Genomic DNA, 24,088 nt, shown 5'->3' on the forward strand with positions numbered 1-24,088 from the left:
ACTTGATTGTAAAGAAAATATTAATAAATTTTTAAAAGCAGAGATTTCTAGAGGCCATATTTTTAAGATAATCCAATGAAATTAGAAATAAATGTGGGAATACAGTGAACATTATACTTAGGGGTAAAATTACAACCTTGAATACCTTCATTATTAAAAGAAAAAAAGATGAAAAAGAAAGGAATTTTATCAAAAGAACAATAAAAATAATAGGAAAATGGAATAAAGATAAAAGCTGCAATTAAAATGAAATATAAGACATTAAACAATTGTAGGAAGAATAAATGAATTCAAAGTTGATTCTTTGAAAGAAAGAAAAAATAGATTAACTTATACTGGGCACATTAAGAGAAAAAAAGCCCAACCCATAATATTTATGAAAGAGAAAACTATAAGTAGATAGTTGCCTTTCTTGGCATGAGAACATGCTATGAAGTCACCACAATAAAATTATATTTTCATAGAAATAGATATGAAGATCAGTGGAGCATCTACTTGAGAATCTATAAAGATCAGTTAAACATGGTATTTTAACTCAGTCAGGAATAGATAATGTAAAAATTGTTGACGGCCCAATTGCTCTTCCTTTTGGAAGAAAATAAAATCGAAATATTACCTCACATACTGAAAGAAATTACAGATGGATTAAGATCTAAGTGCAACCCCCCCCCCAAAAAAAAACAACTCCTGCATGAAATGTAGGATGCCATGTGTATAATCCAAAGGCAGGAAACTCTTCTTAATCAAGGCCAGGAGCCCAGGAAGTGCACAGAAAAGATTAGACATATTTGACTGACAAAATCATAAGCCAAGTCCACACAGAAGCAACATATATAGGAGAATAATTGTAATGCAAAGGCCAGTAATTAATGTCTGCAGTATACACTGCAGTATGCAGTGTTACCAATTGTGAAGAAAAACAATAGTAACAAATAACTCTATAGAAAAAAAGGGTGAAAATATGGAGTTACAAATTCCAAAAAAGGAAATGCCAACAAACATTAAGAACTGTGTATCTTGTATCTTGGGAGTTCCCGTTGTGGCTCAGCAGTAATGAACCTGACTAGTGTCCATGAGGATGTAGATTCGCTCTCTGGCCTCACTCAGTGGGTTGGGGATCTGGCATTGCCTTGAGCTGTGGTGTAGGTCACAGATGAGGCTTGGATCTGGTGTTGCTGTAGCTGTGGTGTAGGCTGGCAGCTGTAGCTCTGCTTCGACCCCTAGCCTGGGAACTTTCATATGCCACAGGTGCGTCCCTAAAAGAAAAAAAAAAAAAAAAAAGAATTGTCTATCTTATAGTCAATGAAACACAAATTTTTCTTATATGAACTACTGGCAATAATTTAATGGAAATTTTTAAAAGCTGCAACACCAATTGTTGATGGAGGGTATGGAAAAGAAGTATTTGACTATATTTGTTATGGAAAGCCATCTAGTAATATCTTCTAAACACAAAAACACATTTATACTTTGACCTAGTAGTCCTATTCTTAAGAATCAATCCCATAGGAAGAAAAATTCTACCAGATGTAATAGCATATGTATAAGGTTGTTATTGCAGTATATTTCATGGAGGAAAAACAATCAGAAACAAAGTCATTCTTGTCATTTGTGGGATGGTTGCAAAGTGGAATATTATGCGTCTACTAGAACATTTATGTTTATGTGTGTGTAGCTACTTATGATTTTGTAAGGCTATAAGAACATGGGACAAAAATGTGGTAGAACCCTTATTAGGTTGTTAGCATAGTTTCCTTGCAGGATGAGGAAAGGGGCCAAGAAAACTGGGGGAAAAAATTTTCATTTGAAATACGTAGGGTATATTCACATTTGCGCATTTGTGTATGGTTAATAGATGTGTATATGATATATTTAAAAAGTAACAGGAGCTAAGCAACAAGGCATTAGGAGAAAAATAACATTAAGATATCTTGGAGGCCAGAAACCCAGGGAAATATCTGGAACTGAGCAAAAGGTTGAGATTGAGGGGTATAAATTATTTTATTATAAATAAAAATGCATGAAAACAAAAACTGTTAATTATCAAAGAGCTACTATACTGGCTCTGGATTTATACCTGAAGTCAAAGTAGATAATTTTAAAAAATCTATTATATAGCACCAGACCTTGGTGATATTCCCCAGGGGAGTTTCCTAATATGGGAAATATAGTTAAAATTTATTTTTGCCTAGCCTTTAAGACCATGATTTTGGCCATAATATTACATGGCTGAGACTTAAATAGGATGTGGTCGAATGCTTTATGTCTATGGATGCTGACCACACCTTCTAAAATATTATGCTCCCCAAATGGGAAAATATCAAAGAAATTATGTAGGTGCCCATGATGTACTATCGAGAGAGTAATCCATGGAATGCTATACTCTGGTATAGTGACATAAGAAATAATAAATACTTGAGAGGTGATCATTGTCAAAAAATGCTTGATATATATATATACGTCGCTTAATTGTGGTATCATTTTCACAATTTTTGTTAATACTTTCTTCAGCTTCAATTTGGTTCACTTATTCAACAAATATGTATTTAAAGCCTACTCAGTACTAAGTAGCCAACTCTTACATCTTCACCTTGCATCATTTACAACTGGTTCAGTGAGGTAGTACTTAAATATTACTGCGCAGTGACAGAAGGATATATCACCCTATAGGCCAGGGATGATATACTATGGATGTACTTGGACCTTTTATGGACTTATACTCAATTTTTTTTTTTTGTCATGATGTTCTAGTGCCAAATTAAAATATGTATGCAATACTGTATCTTCTTTAGCCAAATTCATTTATTCGAAGTTCAACTTTATTCATGTGTGATGGCATCTAATTTTTAATGCATTAAACCTGTTAGTGCTTAGAATCAAAGCCACTGAAGCTTTTGAGCTGCAAAGGCCACTTGGCTCTTGCTTGGTACAGGACCTTGGCTCCATAGACTAGATTAGTTTTAGCTCTGTGAGGTACTCAAGGCGCTGTTGATCTGAGGGCTGTTAAGTGGGTCACATTCATAGAGGTCCTAGACTGTAGATAGGAGGGAAAATGGAGGGAAAACTCTCAGGTGCCAAAATCTTCAACAAACATCAGTAAGTGACCCAGAGAGTGTATAACTAACTCTATAACAGAGACTTTTGTGACTGTGTATTTTAAAGCCAAAGCAGGAATTCCTTTTAAATCTGAGATTTCCAGAGTAACAAGAATGTGTATAAAAAATTTATTCAACCAAAATTTATTAAATGCCAGGCATCGTTCTAGGAACTTTGAATGCCTTTGTAACAAAACAATTATCTCTACCCACATACAGCTTACATTCTATTTAGGGGAATACAGATAAGAAACAAACAAAAAACATTATAAACAGTAACTTATGGCATACTGGAACATGATTAATTAAATATATGAGAAGGAAGAGCTAAGTAATGAGACTTGGGTGTTGGCAAAAGGTTTCCTTAGAGGATTTTAAAAAGAATGAATAGTTATCAGAGTATGCCTTGATTTGATGTAATTTGCTTCATGTCTTTTTGGTGTAATTTATTTAAAAATTTTAGTATATTAAGGAATGTTCAGTGTTTTATAAATTGCTTCAGATTTGCCATGTGTCTGCTACCAAGGAAAAAAACATTTTTGTCATATCAACAACTCTAAGGAATCATTTTGTTTTAGATTATTTGTGTTTAATAGCTTTCCTGAGCAATCTGTTCTGTTTCAAAATATTTTTTCAGGATGGGCTGTCAGAAATTTAAATTGTAGTAGGTGAACTAAGTTTTGACGTGTCATAAAAGTTGATGTAGAGCAGTAAAGGATCATAGATTTATGAAAACAAGGAAATATTTTACTTTGGATTGTGGTACCTAAAAGTATATAATAGAATAAAGTTCTAAAGTGTGTTTAGAAGTTTAGAGAGAGTTTAGTTAGAGAAAAATATCAGGAGAAAATTTAGAAAAGTGAAAGAATTTCAGTACTTAACTCCCTCTTAGAAATCATCTTACATTTTTATCAGGCACATATATTTGAGAGGAATTATTCTAAAATTTTTGATAGGTACCCTACTAAGGAATGTAAGTGATAGTTTGACAGTCCCCAAAGATGCTATGCAGTGAATAGACCTAATTCAAGACTGCAGCTGAATGGAATATTATTTCAGTTTTAGTCTGGGTTGCATGTCGCTGAAAATAGAACCTGTATTTCTTTGAATTTCCCCATTCTATATCCCTCCTGGAATTCTTAAGGTCAGTTAAGCACAGTAAATAATCTTCGCTCAGCAAGCAACCCAAATCACTATCTTCCTGTTCGACGTAGCTAATAAATTCTAAGCAAACTCTAAACTCTTTGTGAAGCTTCCTAATGGATGCCTCACTGAACTGAAGAGCTTTTGGAAGCAAAATAAAATAATCATCTAAAGTTGAATGTTTGGGGATCAAGGTTACTAGGTCAACACTAAATTTAAAACCAGTTTGAGAGACATTTTTTAATGGCACTTAGAAATTATGGCTAAAGGTCAGGCCGCTACATGCGATGTTGCTCAGATCCTTTGATGCTAAAGGTCTACAACTGACTTATGTGTAAGATATATTTTTTAAAACCTTAACTGTGATTTAAAGTAGCAAGAGACAGTGTTCAGGCCAGGGAAAATAAAGTCCCTCTCCCCAGTTTTTTCATTGGAATGGTTTGAGTTCAGTAATCTTATTGAACCTGAAAAAAATTATTAATAGCTGCTTCCACAAAGGCAAATAGGGAAGCTTTCCCCTGTCAATTCCTGGTTAGGAGTTTCTGAGATATTTTGAGACTGTAAGAAAACTGTGGATGAAATCCATACCAATTAGAGATCTCGTGTATTTGGAACCATTTAAAAACGCTGTGCAGGGCTCAAAGGAATTAGTAAAGCCTGCTGCAGTACAGCTACATTACTAATCTCCAAAGAGAATAGATACCAGATGTTCACACTGCCCAAAGGACACCTCCGTGTTCCTGACGGTTTTAGTCAGACTGTCCTTTCATAGATGCAAATGCCTAAAGTCCCGCTGGGTGATAGGACTGTGCGGCTTCTACATATGAAATTACGAAGAATCAGTTTGAAGAAATGAACTGTTTTTGATAGGCAGGATAATAATCAGGTTAAATGTTTATCTTTGTAAAAAAAATCGCCTAAAGCAAAATAGTAGAAATTCTTCTTCGTCTATTTTTTTTTTTGATCAGCCTAATAAAAGGCATGTTCCAACTAAGTGATAATCTTTTAAATCAGTCCAATGTTGTTGTTAAATGATGAATTATGGTATTTTCTTTATTAATTCATTCATTCAACAAATGTTTCCCTGAGACAGGCATTGAGGATATAATAGTAAAGAAAGCAATCATGGTCTCATGGAGCTTCGTGAAAGAAGCAGCCGTTAATCAAAAACTACCCCCATAAATAAGTGATCACGAACCACCATTGCTTTGAAGAAAAAGTACTGGGTGCTGTGAACATGTTTGACTGTGGGACCCGACCGAGACTTAAAGCTCTAGATTCCTTTTTTTCATCCATATTGAGTGACTTAACTTTGCCAAAAAGCGGGACAGATTACCTTGGTCATTTAAAACTTAGACTCATGACTCTCAGTTTGGTAGACCAAAAGATACCATGAACAAAACAACAAGAAACTTAAAGATAAAATGATTCTAGGGATGGAATTTTACTTTAGTCTACTAGTCTTTATTTTTTTTCTCTATTTCACCACCCTCTTCTATTTATTTTGAAAAAATTTATTATAGTTGACTTACAATGTTCTGTCAATTTCTGCTGTACACTAAGGTGACCCAATTATATACACACACACACACACACACACATATATATATATATATATATATATAAGTTATCTCACATTATCCTCCATCATGTTCTGATATAGTTTCTGGATATAGTTTCCCGTGCTATGCAGCAGGATCTCATTGCTTATCCACTCCAAATGCAATAGTTTGCATCTATGAACCCCAAACTCTCAGTCCCTCCCACTCCCTCAAGCTCCCAGTCCATCCCACTCCCTCATCTTTCTATAAATATAGCTCCTATTCAGTATCTTAAGGAGTTTTTGAGGGACATTTAAGATTTTTTAGCACGTCCAAGTGTTTTTCACATTACTCATTTTATTGCAAAGACTCCAATTGGAAAATAATTTTGTAATATTTTAAACACATTAGAAAACAGGGAAAAGTGGGATCAGCAGGAGGGACCCCCCTGCTCCCAGAACCCAAATCTTTTAACGCAAACATCATGATGCTCTTGGCTAGCCATCAACCTGGCTTCTCTTCCTTCCCTGCCAGGCTTTGTAAAGAGCAGTCTTTGTTCACTCTCTCCACTTCACATATGCTTTTCAATGCAACAGAGTTCAGCTTCCGTCATCATCATCACATTGAAATGGCTCTTCTGAAGTTCCTGAGACCTCCTAACCATTGAATTCAGCAAACTCCTCTCAGATTTTACTTGACTTGTCCTTTCTGAAGATGATGTCACTGCTGTTGGCCCTCTGATCTTAAGCAGTTTTCTATTATCTGACTCTGTCCTGATTCCCTTGGCCTCCTCCAGTTTCTTGGAATGCCCTCTTCTATTCTCCTCTGCTGACTCATTCTTCAGCTCACCTGTTAAATACCTATCTGGTTCTCCGCTGCCACGATATTAACCTTCTTCTATAGCTCCTCATCCATAACCTATATTTTCTATGCTCTGCTGACTTTCACATCTGTATCTGCAGCCAGGGTCTGACTTCTGACCCACATAAACCTCTGCCTCCTAAGTGGTTCCACACTACACTGATTTTATTATTTCCCCTGAAAACATGTATGACGAGCATGGTCCCAGTCATTGTACAGCTGGAAACTTAGTCATAATCCGACCCTGCCCTTCTCCTTCACTCCCTACCAGGTACTACGGTCACTGCAATCAGTGAATTGTACTCTCTCAATCTCTCTACAGTTTCTCCCCTGCTCCCCAGTCCCATTGCAGTTGTCTTCATGTAAAACTTCGTCACATCTGTTCCTGTGCAGCTGTCATCTGATAGATCTGCTTTCGTCCTTCCTCTCATCCCTCACCCTTCAGCCTGCTTCCAGAGCATCTTCCCAAAACATGAGTCTGATCATGTTACTAGTCTGCTTAACAGCCTTTAGGTGGTCCCCATCATCATGCCTTTCAAAATGTTCCTGGCCGTGGTGCCACTGCTCTTTAGAACTACTGCATTACTTGACAACAAGAAGAAAAGCAGGGTAAACTAGTAGCCAAAGGAAAAAAAAATTAATACTTGAATGGTACATTGCACTTAAACTTTCTTAGCACTTATTATCTTGGAGTTTTTAGAGTCTATAGAGCCATGCTAATTTTTATATATATTCTAAACTCCCTGCCTTTCAAGATAAGTATTTTAAGTACCATTTTTACTTGAGGTACTGCTTGTTAAAGCTGAATGCAGCATGGGGAAAATGTTTGCCAAAACCAGTGATTTTCTTTTTGTCATAATTACTGTTAAACTGGAGTTCCTGTAGTGGCGCAGCGGAAACGAATGCGACTAGGAACCATGAGGTGGCGATTTCCATCCCTGTTCTTGCTCAGTGGGTTAAGGATCCGGCGTTGCCATGAGCTGTGGTGTAGGTTGCAGACGTGGCTGGGATCCCATGTTGCTGTGGCTGTGGTTGTAGGCTGGTGGCAACAGCTCTGATTAGACCCTCGCCTGGGAACCTCCATATGCCGCGGGTGCAGCCGTAAAAAGCAAAAAGACCAAAAATAATAATAATAATAATAATCACTGTTAAACAATTTCCTTGACTGGAATAGTTTACCTCGAGACTACTGCTTGTTTGCAATATTGAAATCGTGTCATCAGCATGTGGGGGCACTTGTTCCTATATTTGCAATGGCATGGGGTAGAAATACAATAAATTCGCAAACCGTATCAAGCAAATTTAAAGTTGCAAAGTGGTCTAAGAAATTTCTTTCTACCAAACCGGTCAGGGAGGAGACTGTCCTGACTTGCCTTGATTCTAACTCAGATGGCATTACAGATGTCATGAATAAGTGCTCATCTCCTACAGCTAGCCCATAATCACATTTTAGCCAGAGTCAAATCTGAGTCAGTTAAAGCTACTAAACCTTACATTGATTTTGGTATTTTTATCAGTAAGGTAAAAAATAATCTAATTGTGGTTAGTAGAAAAATTATGATGCCTGAAATCTGTTGCTTCTTCCCATAAAATATTAGATCAAGACACTAAAATCTGCAGTTTATTAAAGAGAAATCTTGGCCTCTTGTTCAAGATGATAGACTCAGCATAGGTATTTGTTTTCCTCTCTCCCAAGAGGCACATTTAAGGTGAGAATAGGGAAAATAAGCAGAAAGAAGAGGAAGAGGAAGAGTTAAAATGGAGAAGAAATCATTGCAAAGAGAATAGACTGGGGGAGGGGGTCTTGAGCAGACAAGAAACTTTAAACGGTTTTTTCCAAGGGAAAAAAAAAATGGGTGGAACTGCGTTAATGGGTACGACTGACTAAAGAAAGATGCAGTGCCAAATTTGTACCAGAGAAGTTGTGGAGATGCCCAGCAGTATTGTCAAGAGCCAAATGGGGGCCTGACAACAAGGTGTTCAAGTTGAAGTCTTAAGGACAGCTAGACCAGTTTTACTTCTTTCTCACTTTCATATTTAGAATGATAGATCATCAATTACTCACATGGAAAAACAAACAAACAAACAAACAAGGAAGACTGCTCTCCTAAGACGTTAAACAGCCTGTTCAGGGGAATTGCGGCTGCTGTTGAGGTGTGCTCTAGAGTAAACCATTCCCCAGTCAAGTATTCAGGGAACCCTAGGACCAACCCTTTTCCATCAGCAAATGATGCCTGTTTCCAGAGCTCCCAGCCAGCTTTTCTGCCCAGAGTTAAGACTAGTAAAGAAACAAACTCATCCTGAAAGCAAAGGAAGCTGTGTAGCTGCATAGGATAACAGACCCACACCTCCGTTCTTACATAGAAATGGCCAAAGACCACCACAGATATACACAGAAAACCAAAAGCATGAAAAACAAAAGCCAAGATAAAGAGAACAGTTGCCCCAGAGGAAGCAGAGATGTTTGAGAGGATAATAGAAAAACTAAAATAAAACAACTCTCTAACTCATATTCCCAGAGATATTTGAAATACTTCAATTATAAAATAAGAAAATGATGCTCTTAAAAAAAATCACAAAACACCAAAATAAACAAAATAACTAGAAACCAGGAGTAACGTGAAAAAATAAGTTGACAAAAGATAACTATGATTTGATATCATTTATGTAAATTATTGAAGATTTAAAACATGGTATGTTATTTATGGATATATACATGTAGAAAATGAATCAACACAAGTGTAGGAGTGGTACATAGACACTTAACAACACCAGGATATGAAGGAGTAGGAGAGAAAGTAGGGGGCAGTTCTGGCTGCAATTATATTATTTTATTTTGTTAGAAAAAGAGAAAAGCTGAAGAAAATATTTTTTAAAAGTTATTATCTATCAAATCTGGGTAGTTAGTGTCTATTGAATCACAGATGCCTATTCTGTATACTTTTGCATTTGTTTGAAATATTTGTAATTAAAAATTCAAAAATTGAAATACTGAATTAAAGAAAAATTTGGAATAATTATATAATAAAATCATGGTCTAAACAAAAAAAAAATGAAAGAAAAACATGACATGCCTCTTAACATGTGATACAATGTAAAAAAGGAAAATCTGGTTTTAGGCAGCCTGAGATTATGATAACGGGACTGTTGGAGAAGGAAATACAATCCCAGCACTCCTTAGCCCTGCAGTAATAAATGCATATATAGCTGTTAAAATATAAAGGCTATCTATGCATTTTTAGCTCTTAAAAAATCAATCTGTAGAAAAGCATGCAAAGGAGTGCCCATTGTGATTATGTCACTCAAGGATCTGCCATTATCTCTGTGAGGATGCTGTTTCGATCCCTGGCCTCATTCAGTGGGTTAAAGATCCAGCATTGCTGCAATCTGTGGCATAGGTCACAGATGCAGCTCAGATCCAGTGTTGCCATGGCTGTAGGCCGCAGCTGCAGCTCCAATTTGACCCCTGGCCCAGGAACTTCTATATGCTGTGGGTGCAGCCTTAAAAAGGAAAAAAAAAAAAAAAAAAAAAAAAAAAGAAGTAAAAAGTAAAAGAAAAGCAGGCTTAATTAAGACTGGACATTGGAATGGGGGAAAGAGGAATCAGAGGGAGGATCAGGTCACTAAAGCCATGTTACAGAGGGAGAGTCAAATGGTATAAGCTATCCGAAAGTCTCACAGTCCTTCAATCATCAGATCGGTTTTTGCAACATCTCTATGTCAAAGGCACTGTTTTATGAGATTCGCAATACAGTGGTAAACAAAACAAACTCCCCACTCATGTTAAATTTACACTCTAGATTTAGAAGCAGACATTACCAAACAAGGTTGTAAAAGAATTAGAAATAATACAGCTATTGAAAATTGGAAGAGGAAAGGGAGGGCAGATTAATATAACTTTGAATACTACATCTTCATTATTCACAAGGAAGAATCTATTTATAGTTTCTAAACAGCACTGTTTAATGGTAAAAATGTTTTGTATCTGTGGAAATGATGGTGGAAATATTCATTACCTGTATCTGTATTGTCTAATACCATAACCATTAACTGTATGTAACTGTGGAAAACTCGAAATGTGGCTAGTGAGACTAAGGAACTGAAATTTTAATACTTTAGTTTAATCCATTTAAATTGTGACGTGTGACTGGTAGCTACTGTACTGAACAATACAGATTAAAATGAAGCCCCAGATAAAAATTAGAAACCTCAATAAATTAGCTACATGAACCACCAGTAGAGAACATAGATGAAACTAATCATGATCGAGAATTCATTGAATTAAAATGTAATTAGAAATATTTTGTTATCTTCAGATTCAAAATAAGTTTGTGCACAATAAAGACCATTTAGGCTTGGGTGATGTTTTATGTATGTATTTATTTATTTATTTAGTCTTTTTTAGGCCCGTACCCAGTGGCAGATGGAAGTTCCCAGGCTAGGGGTCCAATTGGAGCTACAGCTGCCAGCCTGCACCACAGCCACAGCACCACCAGATCTGAGCCGTATCTAAGACCTACACCACAGCTCACTACAATGCCAGATCCTTAACCCATTGAGCGAGGCCAGGGATCGAACCCTCATCCTCATAGATACTAGTTGGGTTCATTAACAACTGAGCCAAGATGGGAACTCCTTGGGTGATGGATTTTTTTTTTTTTTTTTTTTTTTCCTTTTTGCCATTTCTTGGGCTGCTCCCACGGCATATGGTGTTTCCCAGGCTAGGGGTCGAATCGGAGCTGTAGCCACCAGCCTACACCAGAGCCACAGCAACACAGGATCTGAGCCGTGTCTGCAACCTACACCACAGCTCACGGCAACTCCGGATCCTTAACCCACTGAGCATGATCAGGGATTGAACCCACGACCTCACGGTTCCTAGTCAGATTTGTTAACCACTGCGCCACGACGGGAACTCCAGGTGATATTTTAATAATGATATATGATGTATATATATGAGCCTGGTTTTGGTGAGACAAGCTGGAGGTTTGCAGATCTACAGTTTTTTGTGGATAGTAATTCTCACAGCTCTACAATTCTAGGACCATATTTCAAAATTTGTAGCTTTTAGTTTCTCTGAAACCAGCATCTGTTAACCTCACTGACTGATATTTACCTTATCTCAAGCCAAATAATAAAACTCTTTATGAAGAGCCCCTGCTAACAAGAATTGTTTGAAGCTTAGAGCTCTGATTCTTGTCCAATTATTCTCTTTAGGTGACACTTCAAGTATAACTTTTATCTCATTTTTAAAAGGATGAATGTCTATTTCCTCTGAAAGACCCAAAAGTTTCAGTAGTAATCAACCAAATACATGCATGTAGTAGAAAATCAAACAGTGCAAGATAACTGAATTAAATGTTCCCTTTCAATTCTCCCCACCTCCGCAGATGATCTTGTTTAACAGGTTTTCCATTTAATTCTAAAAAACATGCATGTGCTAGGGAGGGATATGGAGGAAAGGAAGCAGTATAGTAGTCCTTGTTAAATTAAGAGTAAGAAAGGAGGGTCACTTTTTCTAGGGGTGGTGCAGATGGAATTGGCTTTAACTTGTTTATAATACTTTGCTAGTTTTGAACCTGCAACTTGTTTTTGATGATTTTTGAAAGGAAGGAGAAAAAGTTTGGGATAGCTGAGAAAGTTTTTCACAGAAGGCAGTTGATCTGAAACATTTAAATTTGTGAACAGAACACTACTTTTGGAGAGCTGTGTCATATAGACTCAGAGCAGCTTTATTACACTACATTATGAGTGAGGAGGAATAATTCTTTCTATTGCAATCTAAAAAAATCCTCTGGTGTACATGGTAGCATGTCCCAAGGATCTACTAATAAAAAGCTAATAATAAAACTCTTATATTTGAGATGTAAATGAACATACCCTGGATTTGCTTCACATGATAGTAGCATATACCACGTATACCAAGTTATGTCTGCAGATTAATTTGGTCTGATGGTTGGATAAGCAGAACTTCCATATTCCAACTTGCCAGCATTAGTTACAGTACCTGTAGTTATTTTGCTATTTAGAGATGAAACTTCTTTGAGAGGAGAACCTATTTATTTATATTTTTATTTATTTAATTTTTTTTTTTTTTTTGCCTTTTCTAGGACTGCTCCCGAGGCATATGGAGGTTCTCAGGCTAGGGGTTGAATCGGAGCTGTAGCTGCCGGCCTACGCCAGAGCCACAGCATCGCGGATCCGAGCCGTGTCTGCGACCTACACCACAGCTCACAGCAACGCCAAATCCTTGACACACTGAACAAGGCCAGGGATCAAACCCGCAACTTCATGGTTCCAAGTCAGATTCGTTAACCACTGAGCCACAAGGGGAACTCTGAACCTATTTATTGAATGTAGGATATTCTTGATGATAGTAATAGGCTAATATCGAAAAGGTATAATTTATGTTATTGGAAATAAAATGATAATTATCCCATATCCCACCTCATCAAATAGAAACAAATGGATGTTTTGGGCATGGGGTGAGTCAACTCTGTTTATGCAGGTTTTCGCATGACTTTTCTTTTAAAAAAGTGTATGGAATGCATCCAAAACAAGTAATATTTTGTTAGATGAGAAGACCAAAAGGGAAATCCTAGAGAAAGGAGGATGGATGATCTTGCTTTAATGTCAAAACTGACAAAGACACCCCCCCCTTTGCTCAAGATAATTTTCTCAACAAGACCCAGATTGCTTCAGTCTTTGCCTATCACCCTTTGAAGCACTTTCTTTATTATTAGGAGTGGGGGCAGGGTTTCCTTTGAGGATTTTTACAGCAGTGAAGAGTTCCTCCTTTAAATACTTTCACATGATGAGGGAATTCCGCTTTCAAAGTGCTGTCATCACTGTGGCTTCTCTGCCATAAGACGATTTATTCTTAGGTGAAGGTGCTTCTTAATTTGATTGTCAATAGGACTTACCTTTCTGATGGATTCTCTTTCTGTGGAGCTTGGCTTTTCTGAGAGACCTAGCAAAAGAGCTCAACATTCGTTTTTGTTAACCGTATTGGTGAGGTTGACTATGATTCTCTTTTGAAAAGTGTTTCATCACTTACAGTTATAGACGTCAGCATGGCTCCTCCTTATCAGCCTTCGCCAGTTGAGATGTGGGTGGCATGTCCAGTATTCCATCTTGAAAACTGCAATTCTTCTACCGTGCAGAGGGACACCATGCATTTGGGGATGTTTGGTGTCTCTTCCAATGTTTAAATAACACCATGGTAAACAACAAATACAATATTCAAGCATCAAGAGTTTTCCCAGAAACATTGAAAGGTTTGGAGAACCTTTACTCGTGTCATTCCACTTCATCCTGCTCAACTTTTGAATATAGTCTTCTGGAAAATTCTATAAGTATTTAATTCATGGAGGCAAAATGTATAGCTGTATGCTTTCATAGCTCATTTGAAAGTAGTTCCTTCCCCTCCCCCAAATTTTTAGTAAAATGATTAGTAAGCAATGATTCGCAGTTATTAGGATAGAATTAGAATTCGGAAACCCCAAAGAGAATTGACCATTTTCTCAATATTATTGCCGAGGGGTAAGCTCCTAAGTCTTTGTGGTTGTTTTAGATAAAAAAATAAAAAAATAACTCCTCTATGTGCCAAACTAGATTACATCATTTACATCATTGCCGTTGGACTTTCCCTTTGAACAGTTTTCTTTAGAAAGTGAGAGAATCTGTGTTGTTTAGGGTACATTCATTATCTGCTTCCACCTAGAGGCCCTTAAGTGCAACAGTATACTTATCAACTAATCCAGACTGGCAGGAAACATATTTCTTAAAACCTACGACTTCCTTCCTGCTAGAGTGTTCAAATGATTGACATCTCCGCCTTTCATTGAGGAAGAAGGACGTGGAACATAAGACCAGGGGCCTTAAACTAAATCAGAATATTCAGATTCTAGTTTTTACTCTCCTATTTCCTGCCTGAGTAACTTTTGGCAAGTAACTTATCTTTCTGCTCCCCCATTCCTCTCCACTACCTCCCAAAACCTCTGTAAAGTGAGCAACCTAAGATGATCATCATGCGTTTTTACCACTTTAAATAAAAAGTTTACTTCACCTACATAGATGGGCTTAATTATAGTAATTGAGCCAAATCAGGTGGTCCAGTGAAAAATTAGCATTGATATTCCTTAATCTGGTCTCCAAAGAGGAATATAATTGTACTCTTTCTCCTGTGCAACTCTGTGATGTACTGTCATTATTCACCCCACTTTCTTATTTAAAGCTTGTTGAAAATCAGATTAATAAACATTTGAGCTCTGCCTCTGTGCTGTATACCATGGTAGAAATTCTCATTACCTAAGCAAGGAAGAAAGCATGCAAACAAATCACAAATCTAGCGTGATAAGTAGAACAAGGTAAATATACATAAGATGTAGAGGCAGCGTAGGGAGTATATACATATTCCTCTGTACCTATTTTAAATTCTAGAAGTGGGAAAATGTGTATATGGTAGAGGGAGGTAGCTTTATGGTAAATTTTTAAAAAACCAAAACCTCCTAACTATTTACCTGTTTACTACTGAATCAAATATGTTCCCTTGTAATATTAGTTGCTATAAACTGTAGTCAAATGAATTATGACATGAAAGATTAATAAGGCAAGATCTTATATTTTCTTTTCATAGATAAATTATTTTTCAATGTCTTACAACATCACCACCAAACTTCTCTTTAGCAATTGAAATATTTGTCATTGAACAAGGAAGAACACCTAAATGTCGCAACTAATCATTAAAAACCAAATACTATAGCCTGGAATATATTCAAAATCTCTTTGAAATGTAGACATGGGAGAAATGAGTTTTCTTAAGGATACTGATATTTCTTAGCATAATTAAGTTTTGTGGAATATTATCTAGTATCAACAAAGTTAAGGTTTTCCTGGTGATTTGTAGCAATCTTGAATTCAAATCAAGGAATTGAAAAGTGCGTAAACAATGGGGTGTGAAATCTCGCACTATGAAAGCTATACTTTTGCATGGTGGAGGATGCTTGGGGAAGTTTAGCATAAAAACTTGACCTGAGCTAATTTGTTTTGTTTGAAACTGGAAATCATATTGTTGAAATTTGCATTCTGTTTTCTTTCAAGAGGTGTATTTTCATAAAGCTCTCTGTCTTTAAAGAGCTTCCTCCTTTCTGCAGGAAAGATTTGGCTTCTGAAAAAGAAAAAAAAATGTAAAAGCAGTTCGGCAACATTGCACCTCTTTCATCAATTTGGGGATGCAGGTTTCAGCACAGTAACTCCAGACATTTTTCTGGAAACATGTAAAAGCATGCCCAAAAGTACTGAATATTATAAAACCCATAAACATTGTACACCCATAAATATGTGTACAACCAGAGTTTCTCAAAACTGTGTACCTATTTTAAAAATCACTAGAATAAATGAAAATTGGAACAAGATGCTATTTGAGAGAAGGTGCTACCTAGAGATGCTATATGACTCTCCTATGAAGTGAGCAAGATGCCCATCAATAGAAGCTATGCTTTCCAGATAACGGCTCTCAAGAAAGTAGATAAAGATGGAAACAACAGCATTTAAAAAAAATATATTTTAACCATCCAAACTACTGAAAAGGCCTGCTTCCTAAAGAGACATGGAATAGTTGAAAAGTTAATAGCCAGATCAGTTGGACTGTGTTTTGGGAAACATCACATTGTAAGATTCATAGTGCTCAGGACTGTGCCCAGTGACTCTGAAGATAAGAGAAAGATGAGAAAGTGGTGAGAAAGAGCTTTATAAGTTCAAGGACGCTCTAAAAAACTCCTGGTCTCATGAAACTTAAAATCCCAATGTAACTGTAATCTCAGTATGAGTAAAAGTTTATTCTTAAAGATAGTTGCACTCTCGCAAAATATATTGCCTTTTGGTCTTTGACTTTTTTTTTTTTCAGATTGAAAAAGTTAAGCATGATTCATACTCTAAAGATTTCCATTCTATGCTTAGTATTTCTTTTAAAATTGCATTCTAACCCAAGGCTGTGTATCTCCTCTGTTTTGGTTCTTTTGCCTGCTGTAACCCAGGTTGGCCTTCATTCCATGATGTGATCAGTTCTGAGGCAGTCACATTCACAGACGACTTTTCCTACGGGATGCACAGGGTGGAAACCAGCTGCTCTCAGGTCAGTTAACCCACCTGAAAACCCCAAATACTGCTCACTCTGCATTGCAAACACTTTTAAGGCTCCTGGTTGTGCTAAATATAGCAACTAAGGCCAAGTGACCCATCACAAAAGGGACAGACAAGCACAATGAAGTCTCTACCAAGTCCTAATGATATTGCAGTCTTGAGGAGTTTAGCAAGCCCAATTACATGTCAGTCATTGGCTTCAACACTATTAAACAAAGTCATTGGTAAGAAAAATCATCTTCAATTGACTCAATACAGTGGAGAACAGGCCATTCTTAGGGGATGTGAAGATATCATTATGTGGCCTTACATAATCTGACGGTTAGGTAATCCCCCTCTCCCTGCACTTCTGTGCACTCATTGTTCAGCCATAATACCTCTAATGGTAATGATCCAAACACGGTCAACAAAGACCCCAGAAACAGCTCTCCATGGGTGGATGTAAGGAGGGTGTTTGGAGAACGGCAGGAGAGGAAGTTCAGTGGCGTCTGTGTGAGGCAGAGAGGGAATGCGTGATGAGGTGATTCCTTCTCTGCTCCTAGAACTAGGCCCATCCTCCTTTCCAAGGATGTTCTCATTCGTTCCTTCCGCTCTACTCTAACCAAAATAGTGCTGGATCTAAGGGGGAGAATGAACACGTGTTGAGGAGGGGTCAAAAATACAGTTGCCTGTCATCCCAGTCAAGAGACTTGAATTTTGTGTTTAAACGCAGAGACATACCAGAACTTTCTTGCACACAGACTTAGGGCAAGTGCTCATTCTATTCTAGAGTAGGTAGTCCTGTTCTAAATTGTTTGGAATAAGTGAAACATAAAGTCTTAGTATTGCGATGCTGAAACTCATTGATACTACGGAGTATTTTGTCAGGGGATGTCTGTTGTGCAGGTCAGAGGTAAAGGAGGCACAATCAGGCAGCAGTGAGAGCAAAGGGATTGCCACATGGGCCTCCCTCGGCATTCCTCCACCTGCCCTTTCACCTCCTTCATCAGGCACAAGAGTTTTAGGGAGTAAGTGGCATATTTACTACCAAGTAGGGAGGGAGATTGGTTTGAACCTAACCATCTGATGAATTTCTGTTTTCTTTTATTTTTTAAAAATAAGACTGGAATTTAACTGTCTTCCACGTATGAGAACCACTCTCTCCCTTGAAAACTGGACTTTATATTTTACCTAAGTCACATTTTTGGTTCACTCTGGTTTCTCAGATATGAATTTTAGCAAGAGAGTGGTACCTTTTATTTATTTATTTTTCTTTTTTGCATGTGGAACTTTCCAGCCAGGGATCAAACCTGTGCCACAGCAGTGACAATGCTGGAACCTTTAACTGCTCCCAAAACGGTGGTACTTTTTGATGCTGGGTCTTACTCTCAGAGATTTTAATTAATTGGTCTGGGTGAGGCCTGAACATCAACATTCTAAAAAGCCGCCCTGGTGAATGTTCACAATAACCTTGTGAGTAGATATTGTCATTATCTCTCACTTTACAGTTGAGGGAACTGAGGCACAGGGAGTGCAATTACACTCGCGTAAATATTCACAGATTTAAGTGGCAGAACTGAGACTTGAATTTGGACTTTAACTCCAGAGCTCTTTGCGGTGCTCAGATAGATAGGTAGATAGGTAGGCAGGTAGGTGAGTAAGTAGATAGACAGATAGATACATGCCCCATAAAGAGTCATATCGAAATAAGAGAAAAAAAAAAAAAAAAACAAATCCTATGATCCCGCAGCAGTTAGTTGAATTCAATTCAGTTTGGGACTCAATTGAATTTTTATTGATTCAAAAAAATAATAACTACCGCAAAAACAAATTGATACTATGTTCTCAGGAGTTCCCGTCATGGCTCAGCAGAGTTCCCACAGTGGCTCAGCCAAAATGAATCTGACTAGCATCCATGAGGACACAGGTTTGACCCTCGGCCTCGCTCAGTGGGTTAAGGATCCACTGTTGCTGTGGCTGTGGCGTAGGCCCATGGCTACAAGCTCCAATTCCACCCCTAGCCAAAAAAAAAAAAAAAGAAAGAAAAAGAAAGAAATGATCTACTCAGGAATCTAAGATACTTGACAAAAAGGTAACTGGATAGGATGGTACATAGTAATTTGTAACTTAGGTACATAGTACTTAGTAAACTTCTAGGACTACTGGTTGTTTTTTTTCTTTCTTTTTTTTAAGCTGCCTTAAAGGCTATTTGTCACATGACTCCTACATTCCTTTTCACCGAAAACCCACTTTCAAACAGTGAGTTCTATGAAAACCAAATAAAAAAGGGACATTAAAAAGTGAGGTATAAGATACCTGCTTTCCTTCAGGCCCTGCTCTCTGATGCCTTTGGGACAAATTCTTGAAATTCACACTTTGAATACACTTGCTCCTTTCTCTATGCCCGCCACTGAGGTAACATCAGTAGGAGTTCAGACAAGATCATTTCAAAGGCGTCCTACGGTGACCAAAGAGGAACACAACCCACAAACCGTGCCACAACTAGGCAACCCTCCATAGATATCATGCTAACCTAGGCATAACTCTGGGCCCTTTGGTGAAAGCCCTAGGTGACTGTTGTTTATTCTTTGGGCTTTTTCTAACAATTGGATAAAGAACTAACACTGACTGACCTATTCCTTTTCAGCTTCTTTTCCCCTCAACTTTATTTTTCACATTTAGAAAGCATTTGACCCATTCTTCAAAGACTTAAATTTAAAGAGAAGAGGGAGGAAACTTTGTTCCTTTAACGTCATGTGTAAAAATACATGCTTTGAGAAATTGAGTACCATGTAGAAAATAATTGGGTTCTGGCCCCAAAGACTGTGTTTGCTGGAACCTCCCCAAGTGGACAGAGTGAGCGCGTCTGCCACACAGTATACGAAAAAGCCCACTAAACCGAAGTCTGCTGGGTGTCTTTCCTTTCAGTTTCTTTTCTTTTAATTTATGTGTTTGGCACATTTGCTATCCTTTCGTTTTACATTTTTCTTTAGTTTTCTCTTTTCCATGTTCTCATTCATCCTTTGTATCTTGACTTGGGAAAAAAACTTAGTGGTTCCCATAACTAGAGTAACCATTTGTATTTCACTTCCTAGTTTCTCATCCTTAACACTATTTTTCATTATCAGTTTATCTTCTTTTACCTCTGTCTTTTCATTCATGTATTCTCTTCACCTACTGGCCACTTCTTTCTCTCTCTTTTTTTTTTTTTTTTTTTTTTTTTTAACTTTTGGATGGCGACATGGTGTGGGAAACTTCTCTGATTTGTTTTTTCTCTTTCTAAAATTCTTGTTATATTTTGAATTCACATGGCTTGTCCTTTCTCTGGACTGAATTGCATCAGAGGGGTTTGTGTTATGAAGACTCTCTTAGATGCTTTTAGTATCTTAGAGACATTCTCAGTTGGACGTGTTATGTGGGGTGCTTCTTTCCTTGTTTACCACAAGGAGCATCTAAGCGTGAAAACCCTTTTATTGCCAGTTTACACAAATAAACCAAGCTTGCATGGCAGAAACCAGTAGATTCCATCTGCCTGCCTGCCTGGCAATATGGCAATATTTTTTTTTTGTCTCCGGGTCTCTAACTCTTGCTTTAGTCCTTAAGATTCTTCTTCTCCTTCCCCTTCCCCTCCCCTCTCCCCTTCTCCCTCCCGCCTCTTCTTCTTTCCTTCTCCTTCTCTCCTTCTCTGCCCCCCACCCCCATCCCCTTCTTCTCCTCCCCTGCTCCTTCTCCTTCACCGTGATCTGGATCATACCATGCAGTGAAATAGGCCTCCTATTTGGGTAGGAGTTGTAAACATTAGGAGCAATACCTAGCACCCCTCTACACTACACTGTAATTTTTCCATATGTCTAATGACTTCTTAGGTAGTAATATTTTAGTAAAAATTTTAATTGAGAAAGTTAAGATTTATTCAGTACTATAATCACTTTTCAGAGAAATATTGCATCAGGTCCTTCCAAAAAGATCTCAGTGTGAGAAACCCAGCTCACTGCCTGATCTTTAAGAGAACAGCACAGAAAACAAGCAAGGGTGGCAGAGATTCTTCCCTGCCTTCATCAGGATTCCTGCTTGTGGTGGAAACTGGCTACCCTGTTACATTCTGATGCTTCTTGCAAGTATATTTGTTTTCTTTTACTATTCTAGTTACTGAGTTGAGAAATTATATTACAGCTATCTCTTCCAAAGAGGATCTTTTTATCTTAAATTTGCCCATTTTCCTGAGCAATTGTATCTTCCCCTGGCTATAGCGATTTCCTAACAATTTTCAGCTATAGAGAATTTTCCTGGCATTCCCATTGTGGCTCAGCAGGTTAAGAACCCGACATAGTCTCCGGGAAGATGTGGATTCAATCCCTGGCATTGCTCAGTGGGTTAAGGATCTGGTGTTGCCGCAAGCTGTGGCATAGGTCACAGATGAGGCTTGGATCTGGTGTTGCTGTGGCCGTGGTGTAGACCAGCATCTGTAGCTCTGATTTGACCGCTAGCCTGGAACTTCCATATGCTGCAGGTGTAGCCCTAAAAAGAAAAAAAAAATTTTTTTCCTTAATTGTATTTAATTTACATTTTTTGTTAGTTGTAAAATATACTGCTTCTATTCCAGTTTCACTGACTACTATGAATAATTGCTTGACAGCTTCTCCCTAATCCTTCAACCCCGCCTGTTAAGCAACACGTTGTCAGGAATAAATTCAGTGCAAAGAGGTAAGATTTGCCTGGTTTATGCTGTAGTTAAGCAAAGTAAGTCCTTCCTGGAAATACTTGGGGAATTCTTCTTTCTTTAGATCAAACCCCTACATCTGCCGCAAATGGGAGACCAATAAATCACTTAACTTTTGTAATAATCTTTAAGGAAACCATCAGAACCCTGAGTTTACCCAAGTTGGACTCTGTTTATGACTTGTAGCTATTACTGTTTGAATCTATGGTCGAGTCCCTTAAGTTTGTTTTAGATCATTATTGATTTGTTCTAAGTCAGACATATCAACAGAAAGGTAAATACCCACCCATACAAAGTATTTTCTCAAGAGTTACGCAGTTTTGGGTAAAACCCCAAACCTTATTAATCTTTTGCAGATGACAACTCATATATTGCTGATGATTAAAGATACCCATGTGTTACAATATGGTTCCAGACTCACAGCCCATCTCTCTTTTTCTTGATCTTTCAGTAAAATCATAATGCTAAACTGGTGACTTCACAATCATTTCCTTGGCAAAAGATTAATATCACAAGCACAGAGGAAAAGAGCCCTACTTACACACAAGTGTCTTCAATAACGGTGGGAGAAAACAGGATACTACTGGCAAAGTAAATTGCTTTTCTTCTTAAAGCTCTTTTCTCCTTCCCATCCTGCCCCATGTGCCCAAGTGTAAAAGCCCTGCTTTGAAACTGCTTCATCTTGTAGATCAAACACTTAAGAGAAAATGACAATAATAAAGCCCCAAACATCCTAGGAATAGCTGGGAGAAAACCCTCTAGGACAATTGGAAATACCTCAGTGCAGAAATATGTAACTGTGTTTAATACACTGTGTTTCTTATGCACATAATTGAGAATTGCAGTCAGATTTTAAGGAATTACATTAAATGTGACGCTCAATCACTTTTTTTTTTTTTTTTTTTTTTTTTTTTTTTTTTTTTTGAGAGGGTCCTTTCCCTTGGTTTCCCGCAGGTTCTTTATTTGTCAGCTTTTCTGAGTGGCCAGCTTAGATGATAAAGGATTCCTATGGGAATTTACAATTTTTCTTTTGAACAATGCTCATCTCATGCTTCTTGAGAATGAGAGCTAGAATGTTTGGTCATGGTTTGTATTTTACCTGTAAAAGAAGGAAATACATAACCACTTTAAAACAACTTTCAAAATGCACACCAAAGATTCTACCCTGCAATAAATCATTAACAGCCGGTTTCAGAGATTTCTTCATCGGGCAACCAGTTTGTTTCAGTTACAACCAGGTGTGCCGAGAGATCCCAACACATTGCCAGTTGGCTGGGGCCGGGGAGGCAGAGCTCGAAGGCGGCTAAAGAAACAATGCATCACTGACAACTTTCATTCATCATCCCAGCCTTCCGCCAGGGCTAGAAGCTGGAAAGAATGGGCTCCATGTGCGTTCCCCTCAGGGAGGAGCCTTGACGGCCTGCGCACTTTTAAAAGAAACCGGGTACTGATCTTTTATGGGGGACTGGGTGTACCTGGGAGGAGGCAGACATGCTGCTGTGGGGTTAGGTTTCCTTCAGACAAATGGCCTTGCCACTTTTCGGGCAACGGTGGGCATCTATGTCGTGGCTCAGATACATGAACACCTTACCACGTCTTGAAATGTTGCTCCTCCCTCAGTTCTCTGAGCCTGGTGTGAATCTTCCAGAACACCTTCTGCAAGCAATACGAAACGTAGCACTGTTGTTCTTAGGGGACCCACACCTTTTCTGAGGGTTTCCCTACCCCGTCACTAACCCATAGAGTTGTTTGCAAATGAGGTTTGTTGCCTTTTCCCAACTATAATTTATCTTCCTCATCCCCCTCTCGTTTTCTTTTGCCTGGATTAAGGACATCTAGAGTCTGTGTTTTTCTTTCTGTTTTAACCGAAAGACTGTTTTCAGATTTAGCAAATGAAACCGAAGATTAATAACCAATTCAGTCCAACAGATTAAATTACTTTAATTTGGATTTTTAAAAAACGATTTGGGAAATAAACACCACTAAATGGCTTCAAGTATGCTGTTACTATGCTTTATTTTTGGAGTAAGATAAACAGAACTGCTTTCTAAGTATGCTTGAGATGATTGATAAGGGCAATATCATTTATTTTTGCCCAGATAGCTGTATTCTCTCATTAAGAACAAAACAAAACAAAAAAACACCACCAAAAAACCTATCTGAGGCTTTTATGTGCAAACTCCATCTCTCAGATGCCAAGTGATCAAAGTGCCGGAACTGCACGTGAGATCAATAATTGTGCACACATACTGGTCACTGAGAGCACCAGTTCCTGTTGGCTTGCACGCTGACTGTTTTGGCAGGCAGAAATAGGTGCTTTCCTGTGTCCATTGGGTAAGCATATGTATTTTTGCTGGTGCATCTTAGCTGCTGATGCCTGAAAATTTGGCCTCAATTGTTTATAGAAAGGAAAAGCAATCTGAGCTGTCACCCTTGATATTACCTAAACCGGCATAAAATGTGGTAAAATAATGCAAGATTTGTTTTTTAGGCCTGTTTCATATTTTCCAGGCAATAGATCAAATCGGTTCAGGGTTCATTTTTAGTTCTTTAATAAGCTGACACAGTATGTTGGCAGTAAAATAAGAATGCACTTTTAACATGGA

General features: G+C 37.8%; 1 protein-coding gene and 1 long non-coding RNA gene across 8 annotated transcripts in view; one reads left to right on the forward strand and one right to left on the reverse strand.

Moving 5' to 3' along the window:
- The window catches only part of LOC146403307 (uncharacterized), an 897,172-nt gene that overhangs the window by 441,234 nt on the left and 431,850 nt on the right, over window positions 1-24,088 (reverse strand). The window lies entirely within an intron of this gene.
- MSRB3 (methionine sulfoxide reductase B3) overlaps window positions 1-24,088 on the forward strand; it is a 167,190-nt gene that overhangs the window by 138,248 nt on the left and 4,854 nt on the right. For 5 of the 7 annotated variants that reach the window (XR_014803527.1, XM_021091957.2, XM_084956302.1 and 2 more), the window contains one exon: window positions 16,678-16,775. The exons of the other annotated variants lie outside the window; for them this stretch is intronic. Coding sequence is in view for 4 of the 5 variants with exons in the window: in XM_021091957.2 (XP_020947616.1) it covers window positions 16,678-16,775 (98 nt within the window). In the remaining variant the exon portion in view is untranslated. The remainder of the gene's footprint in view (window positions 1-16,677; window positions 16,776-24,088) is intronic. 7 annotated transcript variants of the gene reach the window in all.

Source organism: Sus scrofa, chromosome 5, assembly GCF_054392235.1.
Source record: "Sus scrofa isolate SSC_HxYL_T2T_F1_AM1 chromosome 5, Sscrofa_HxYL_maternal_Yorkshire_Landrace_v2.0, whole genome shotgun sequence".
In the NCBI taxonomy this organism is placed as follows: Eukaryota; Metazoa; Chordata; class Mammalia; order Artiodactyla; family Suidae; genus Sus; species Sus scrofa.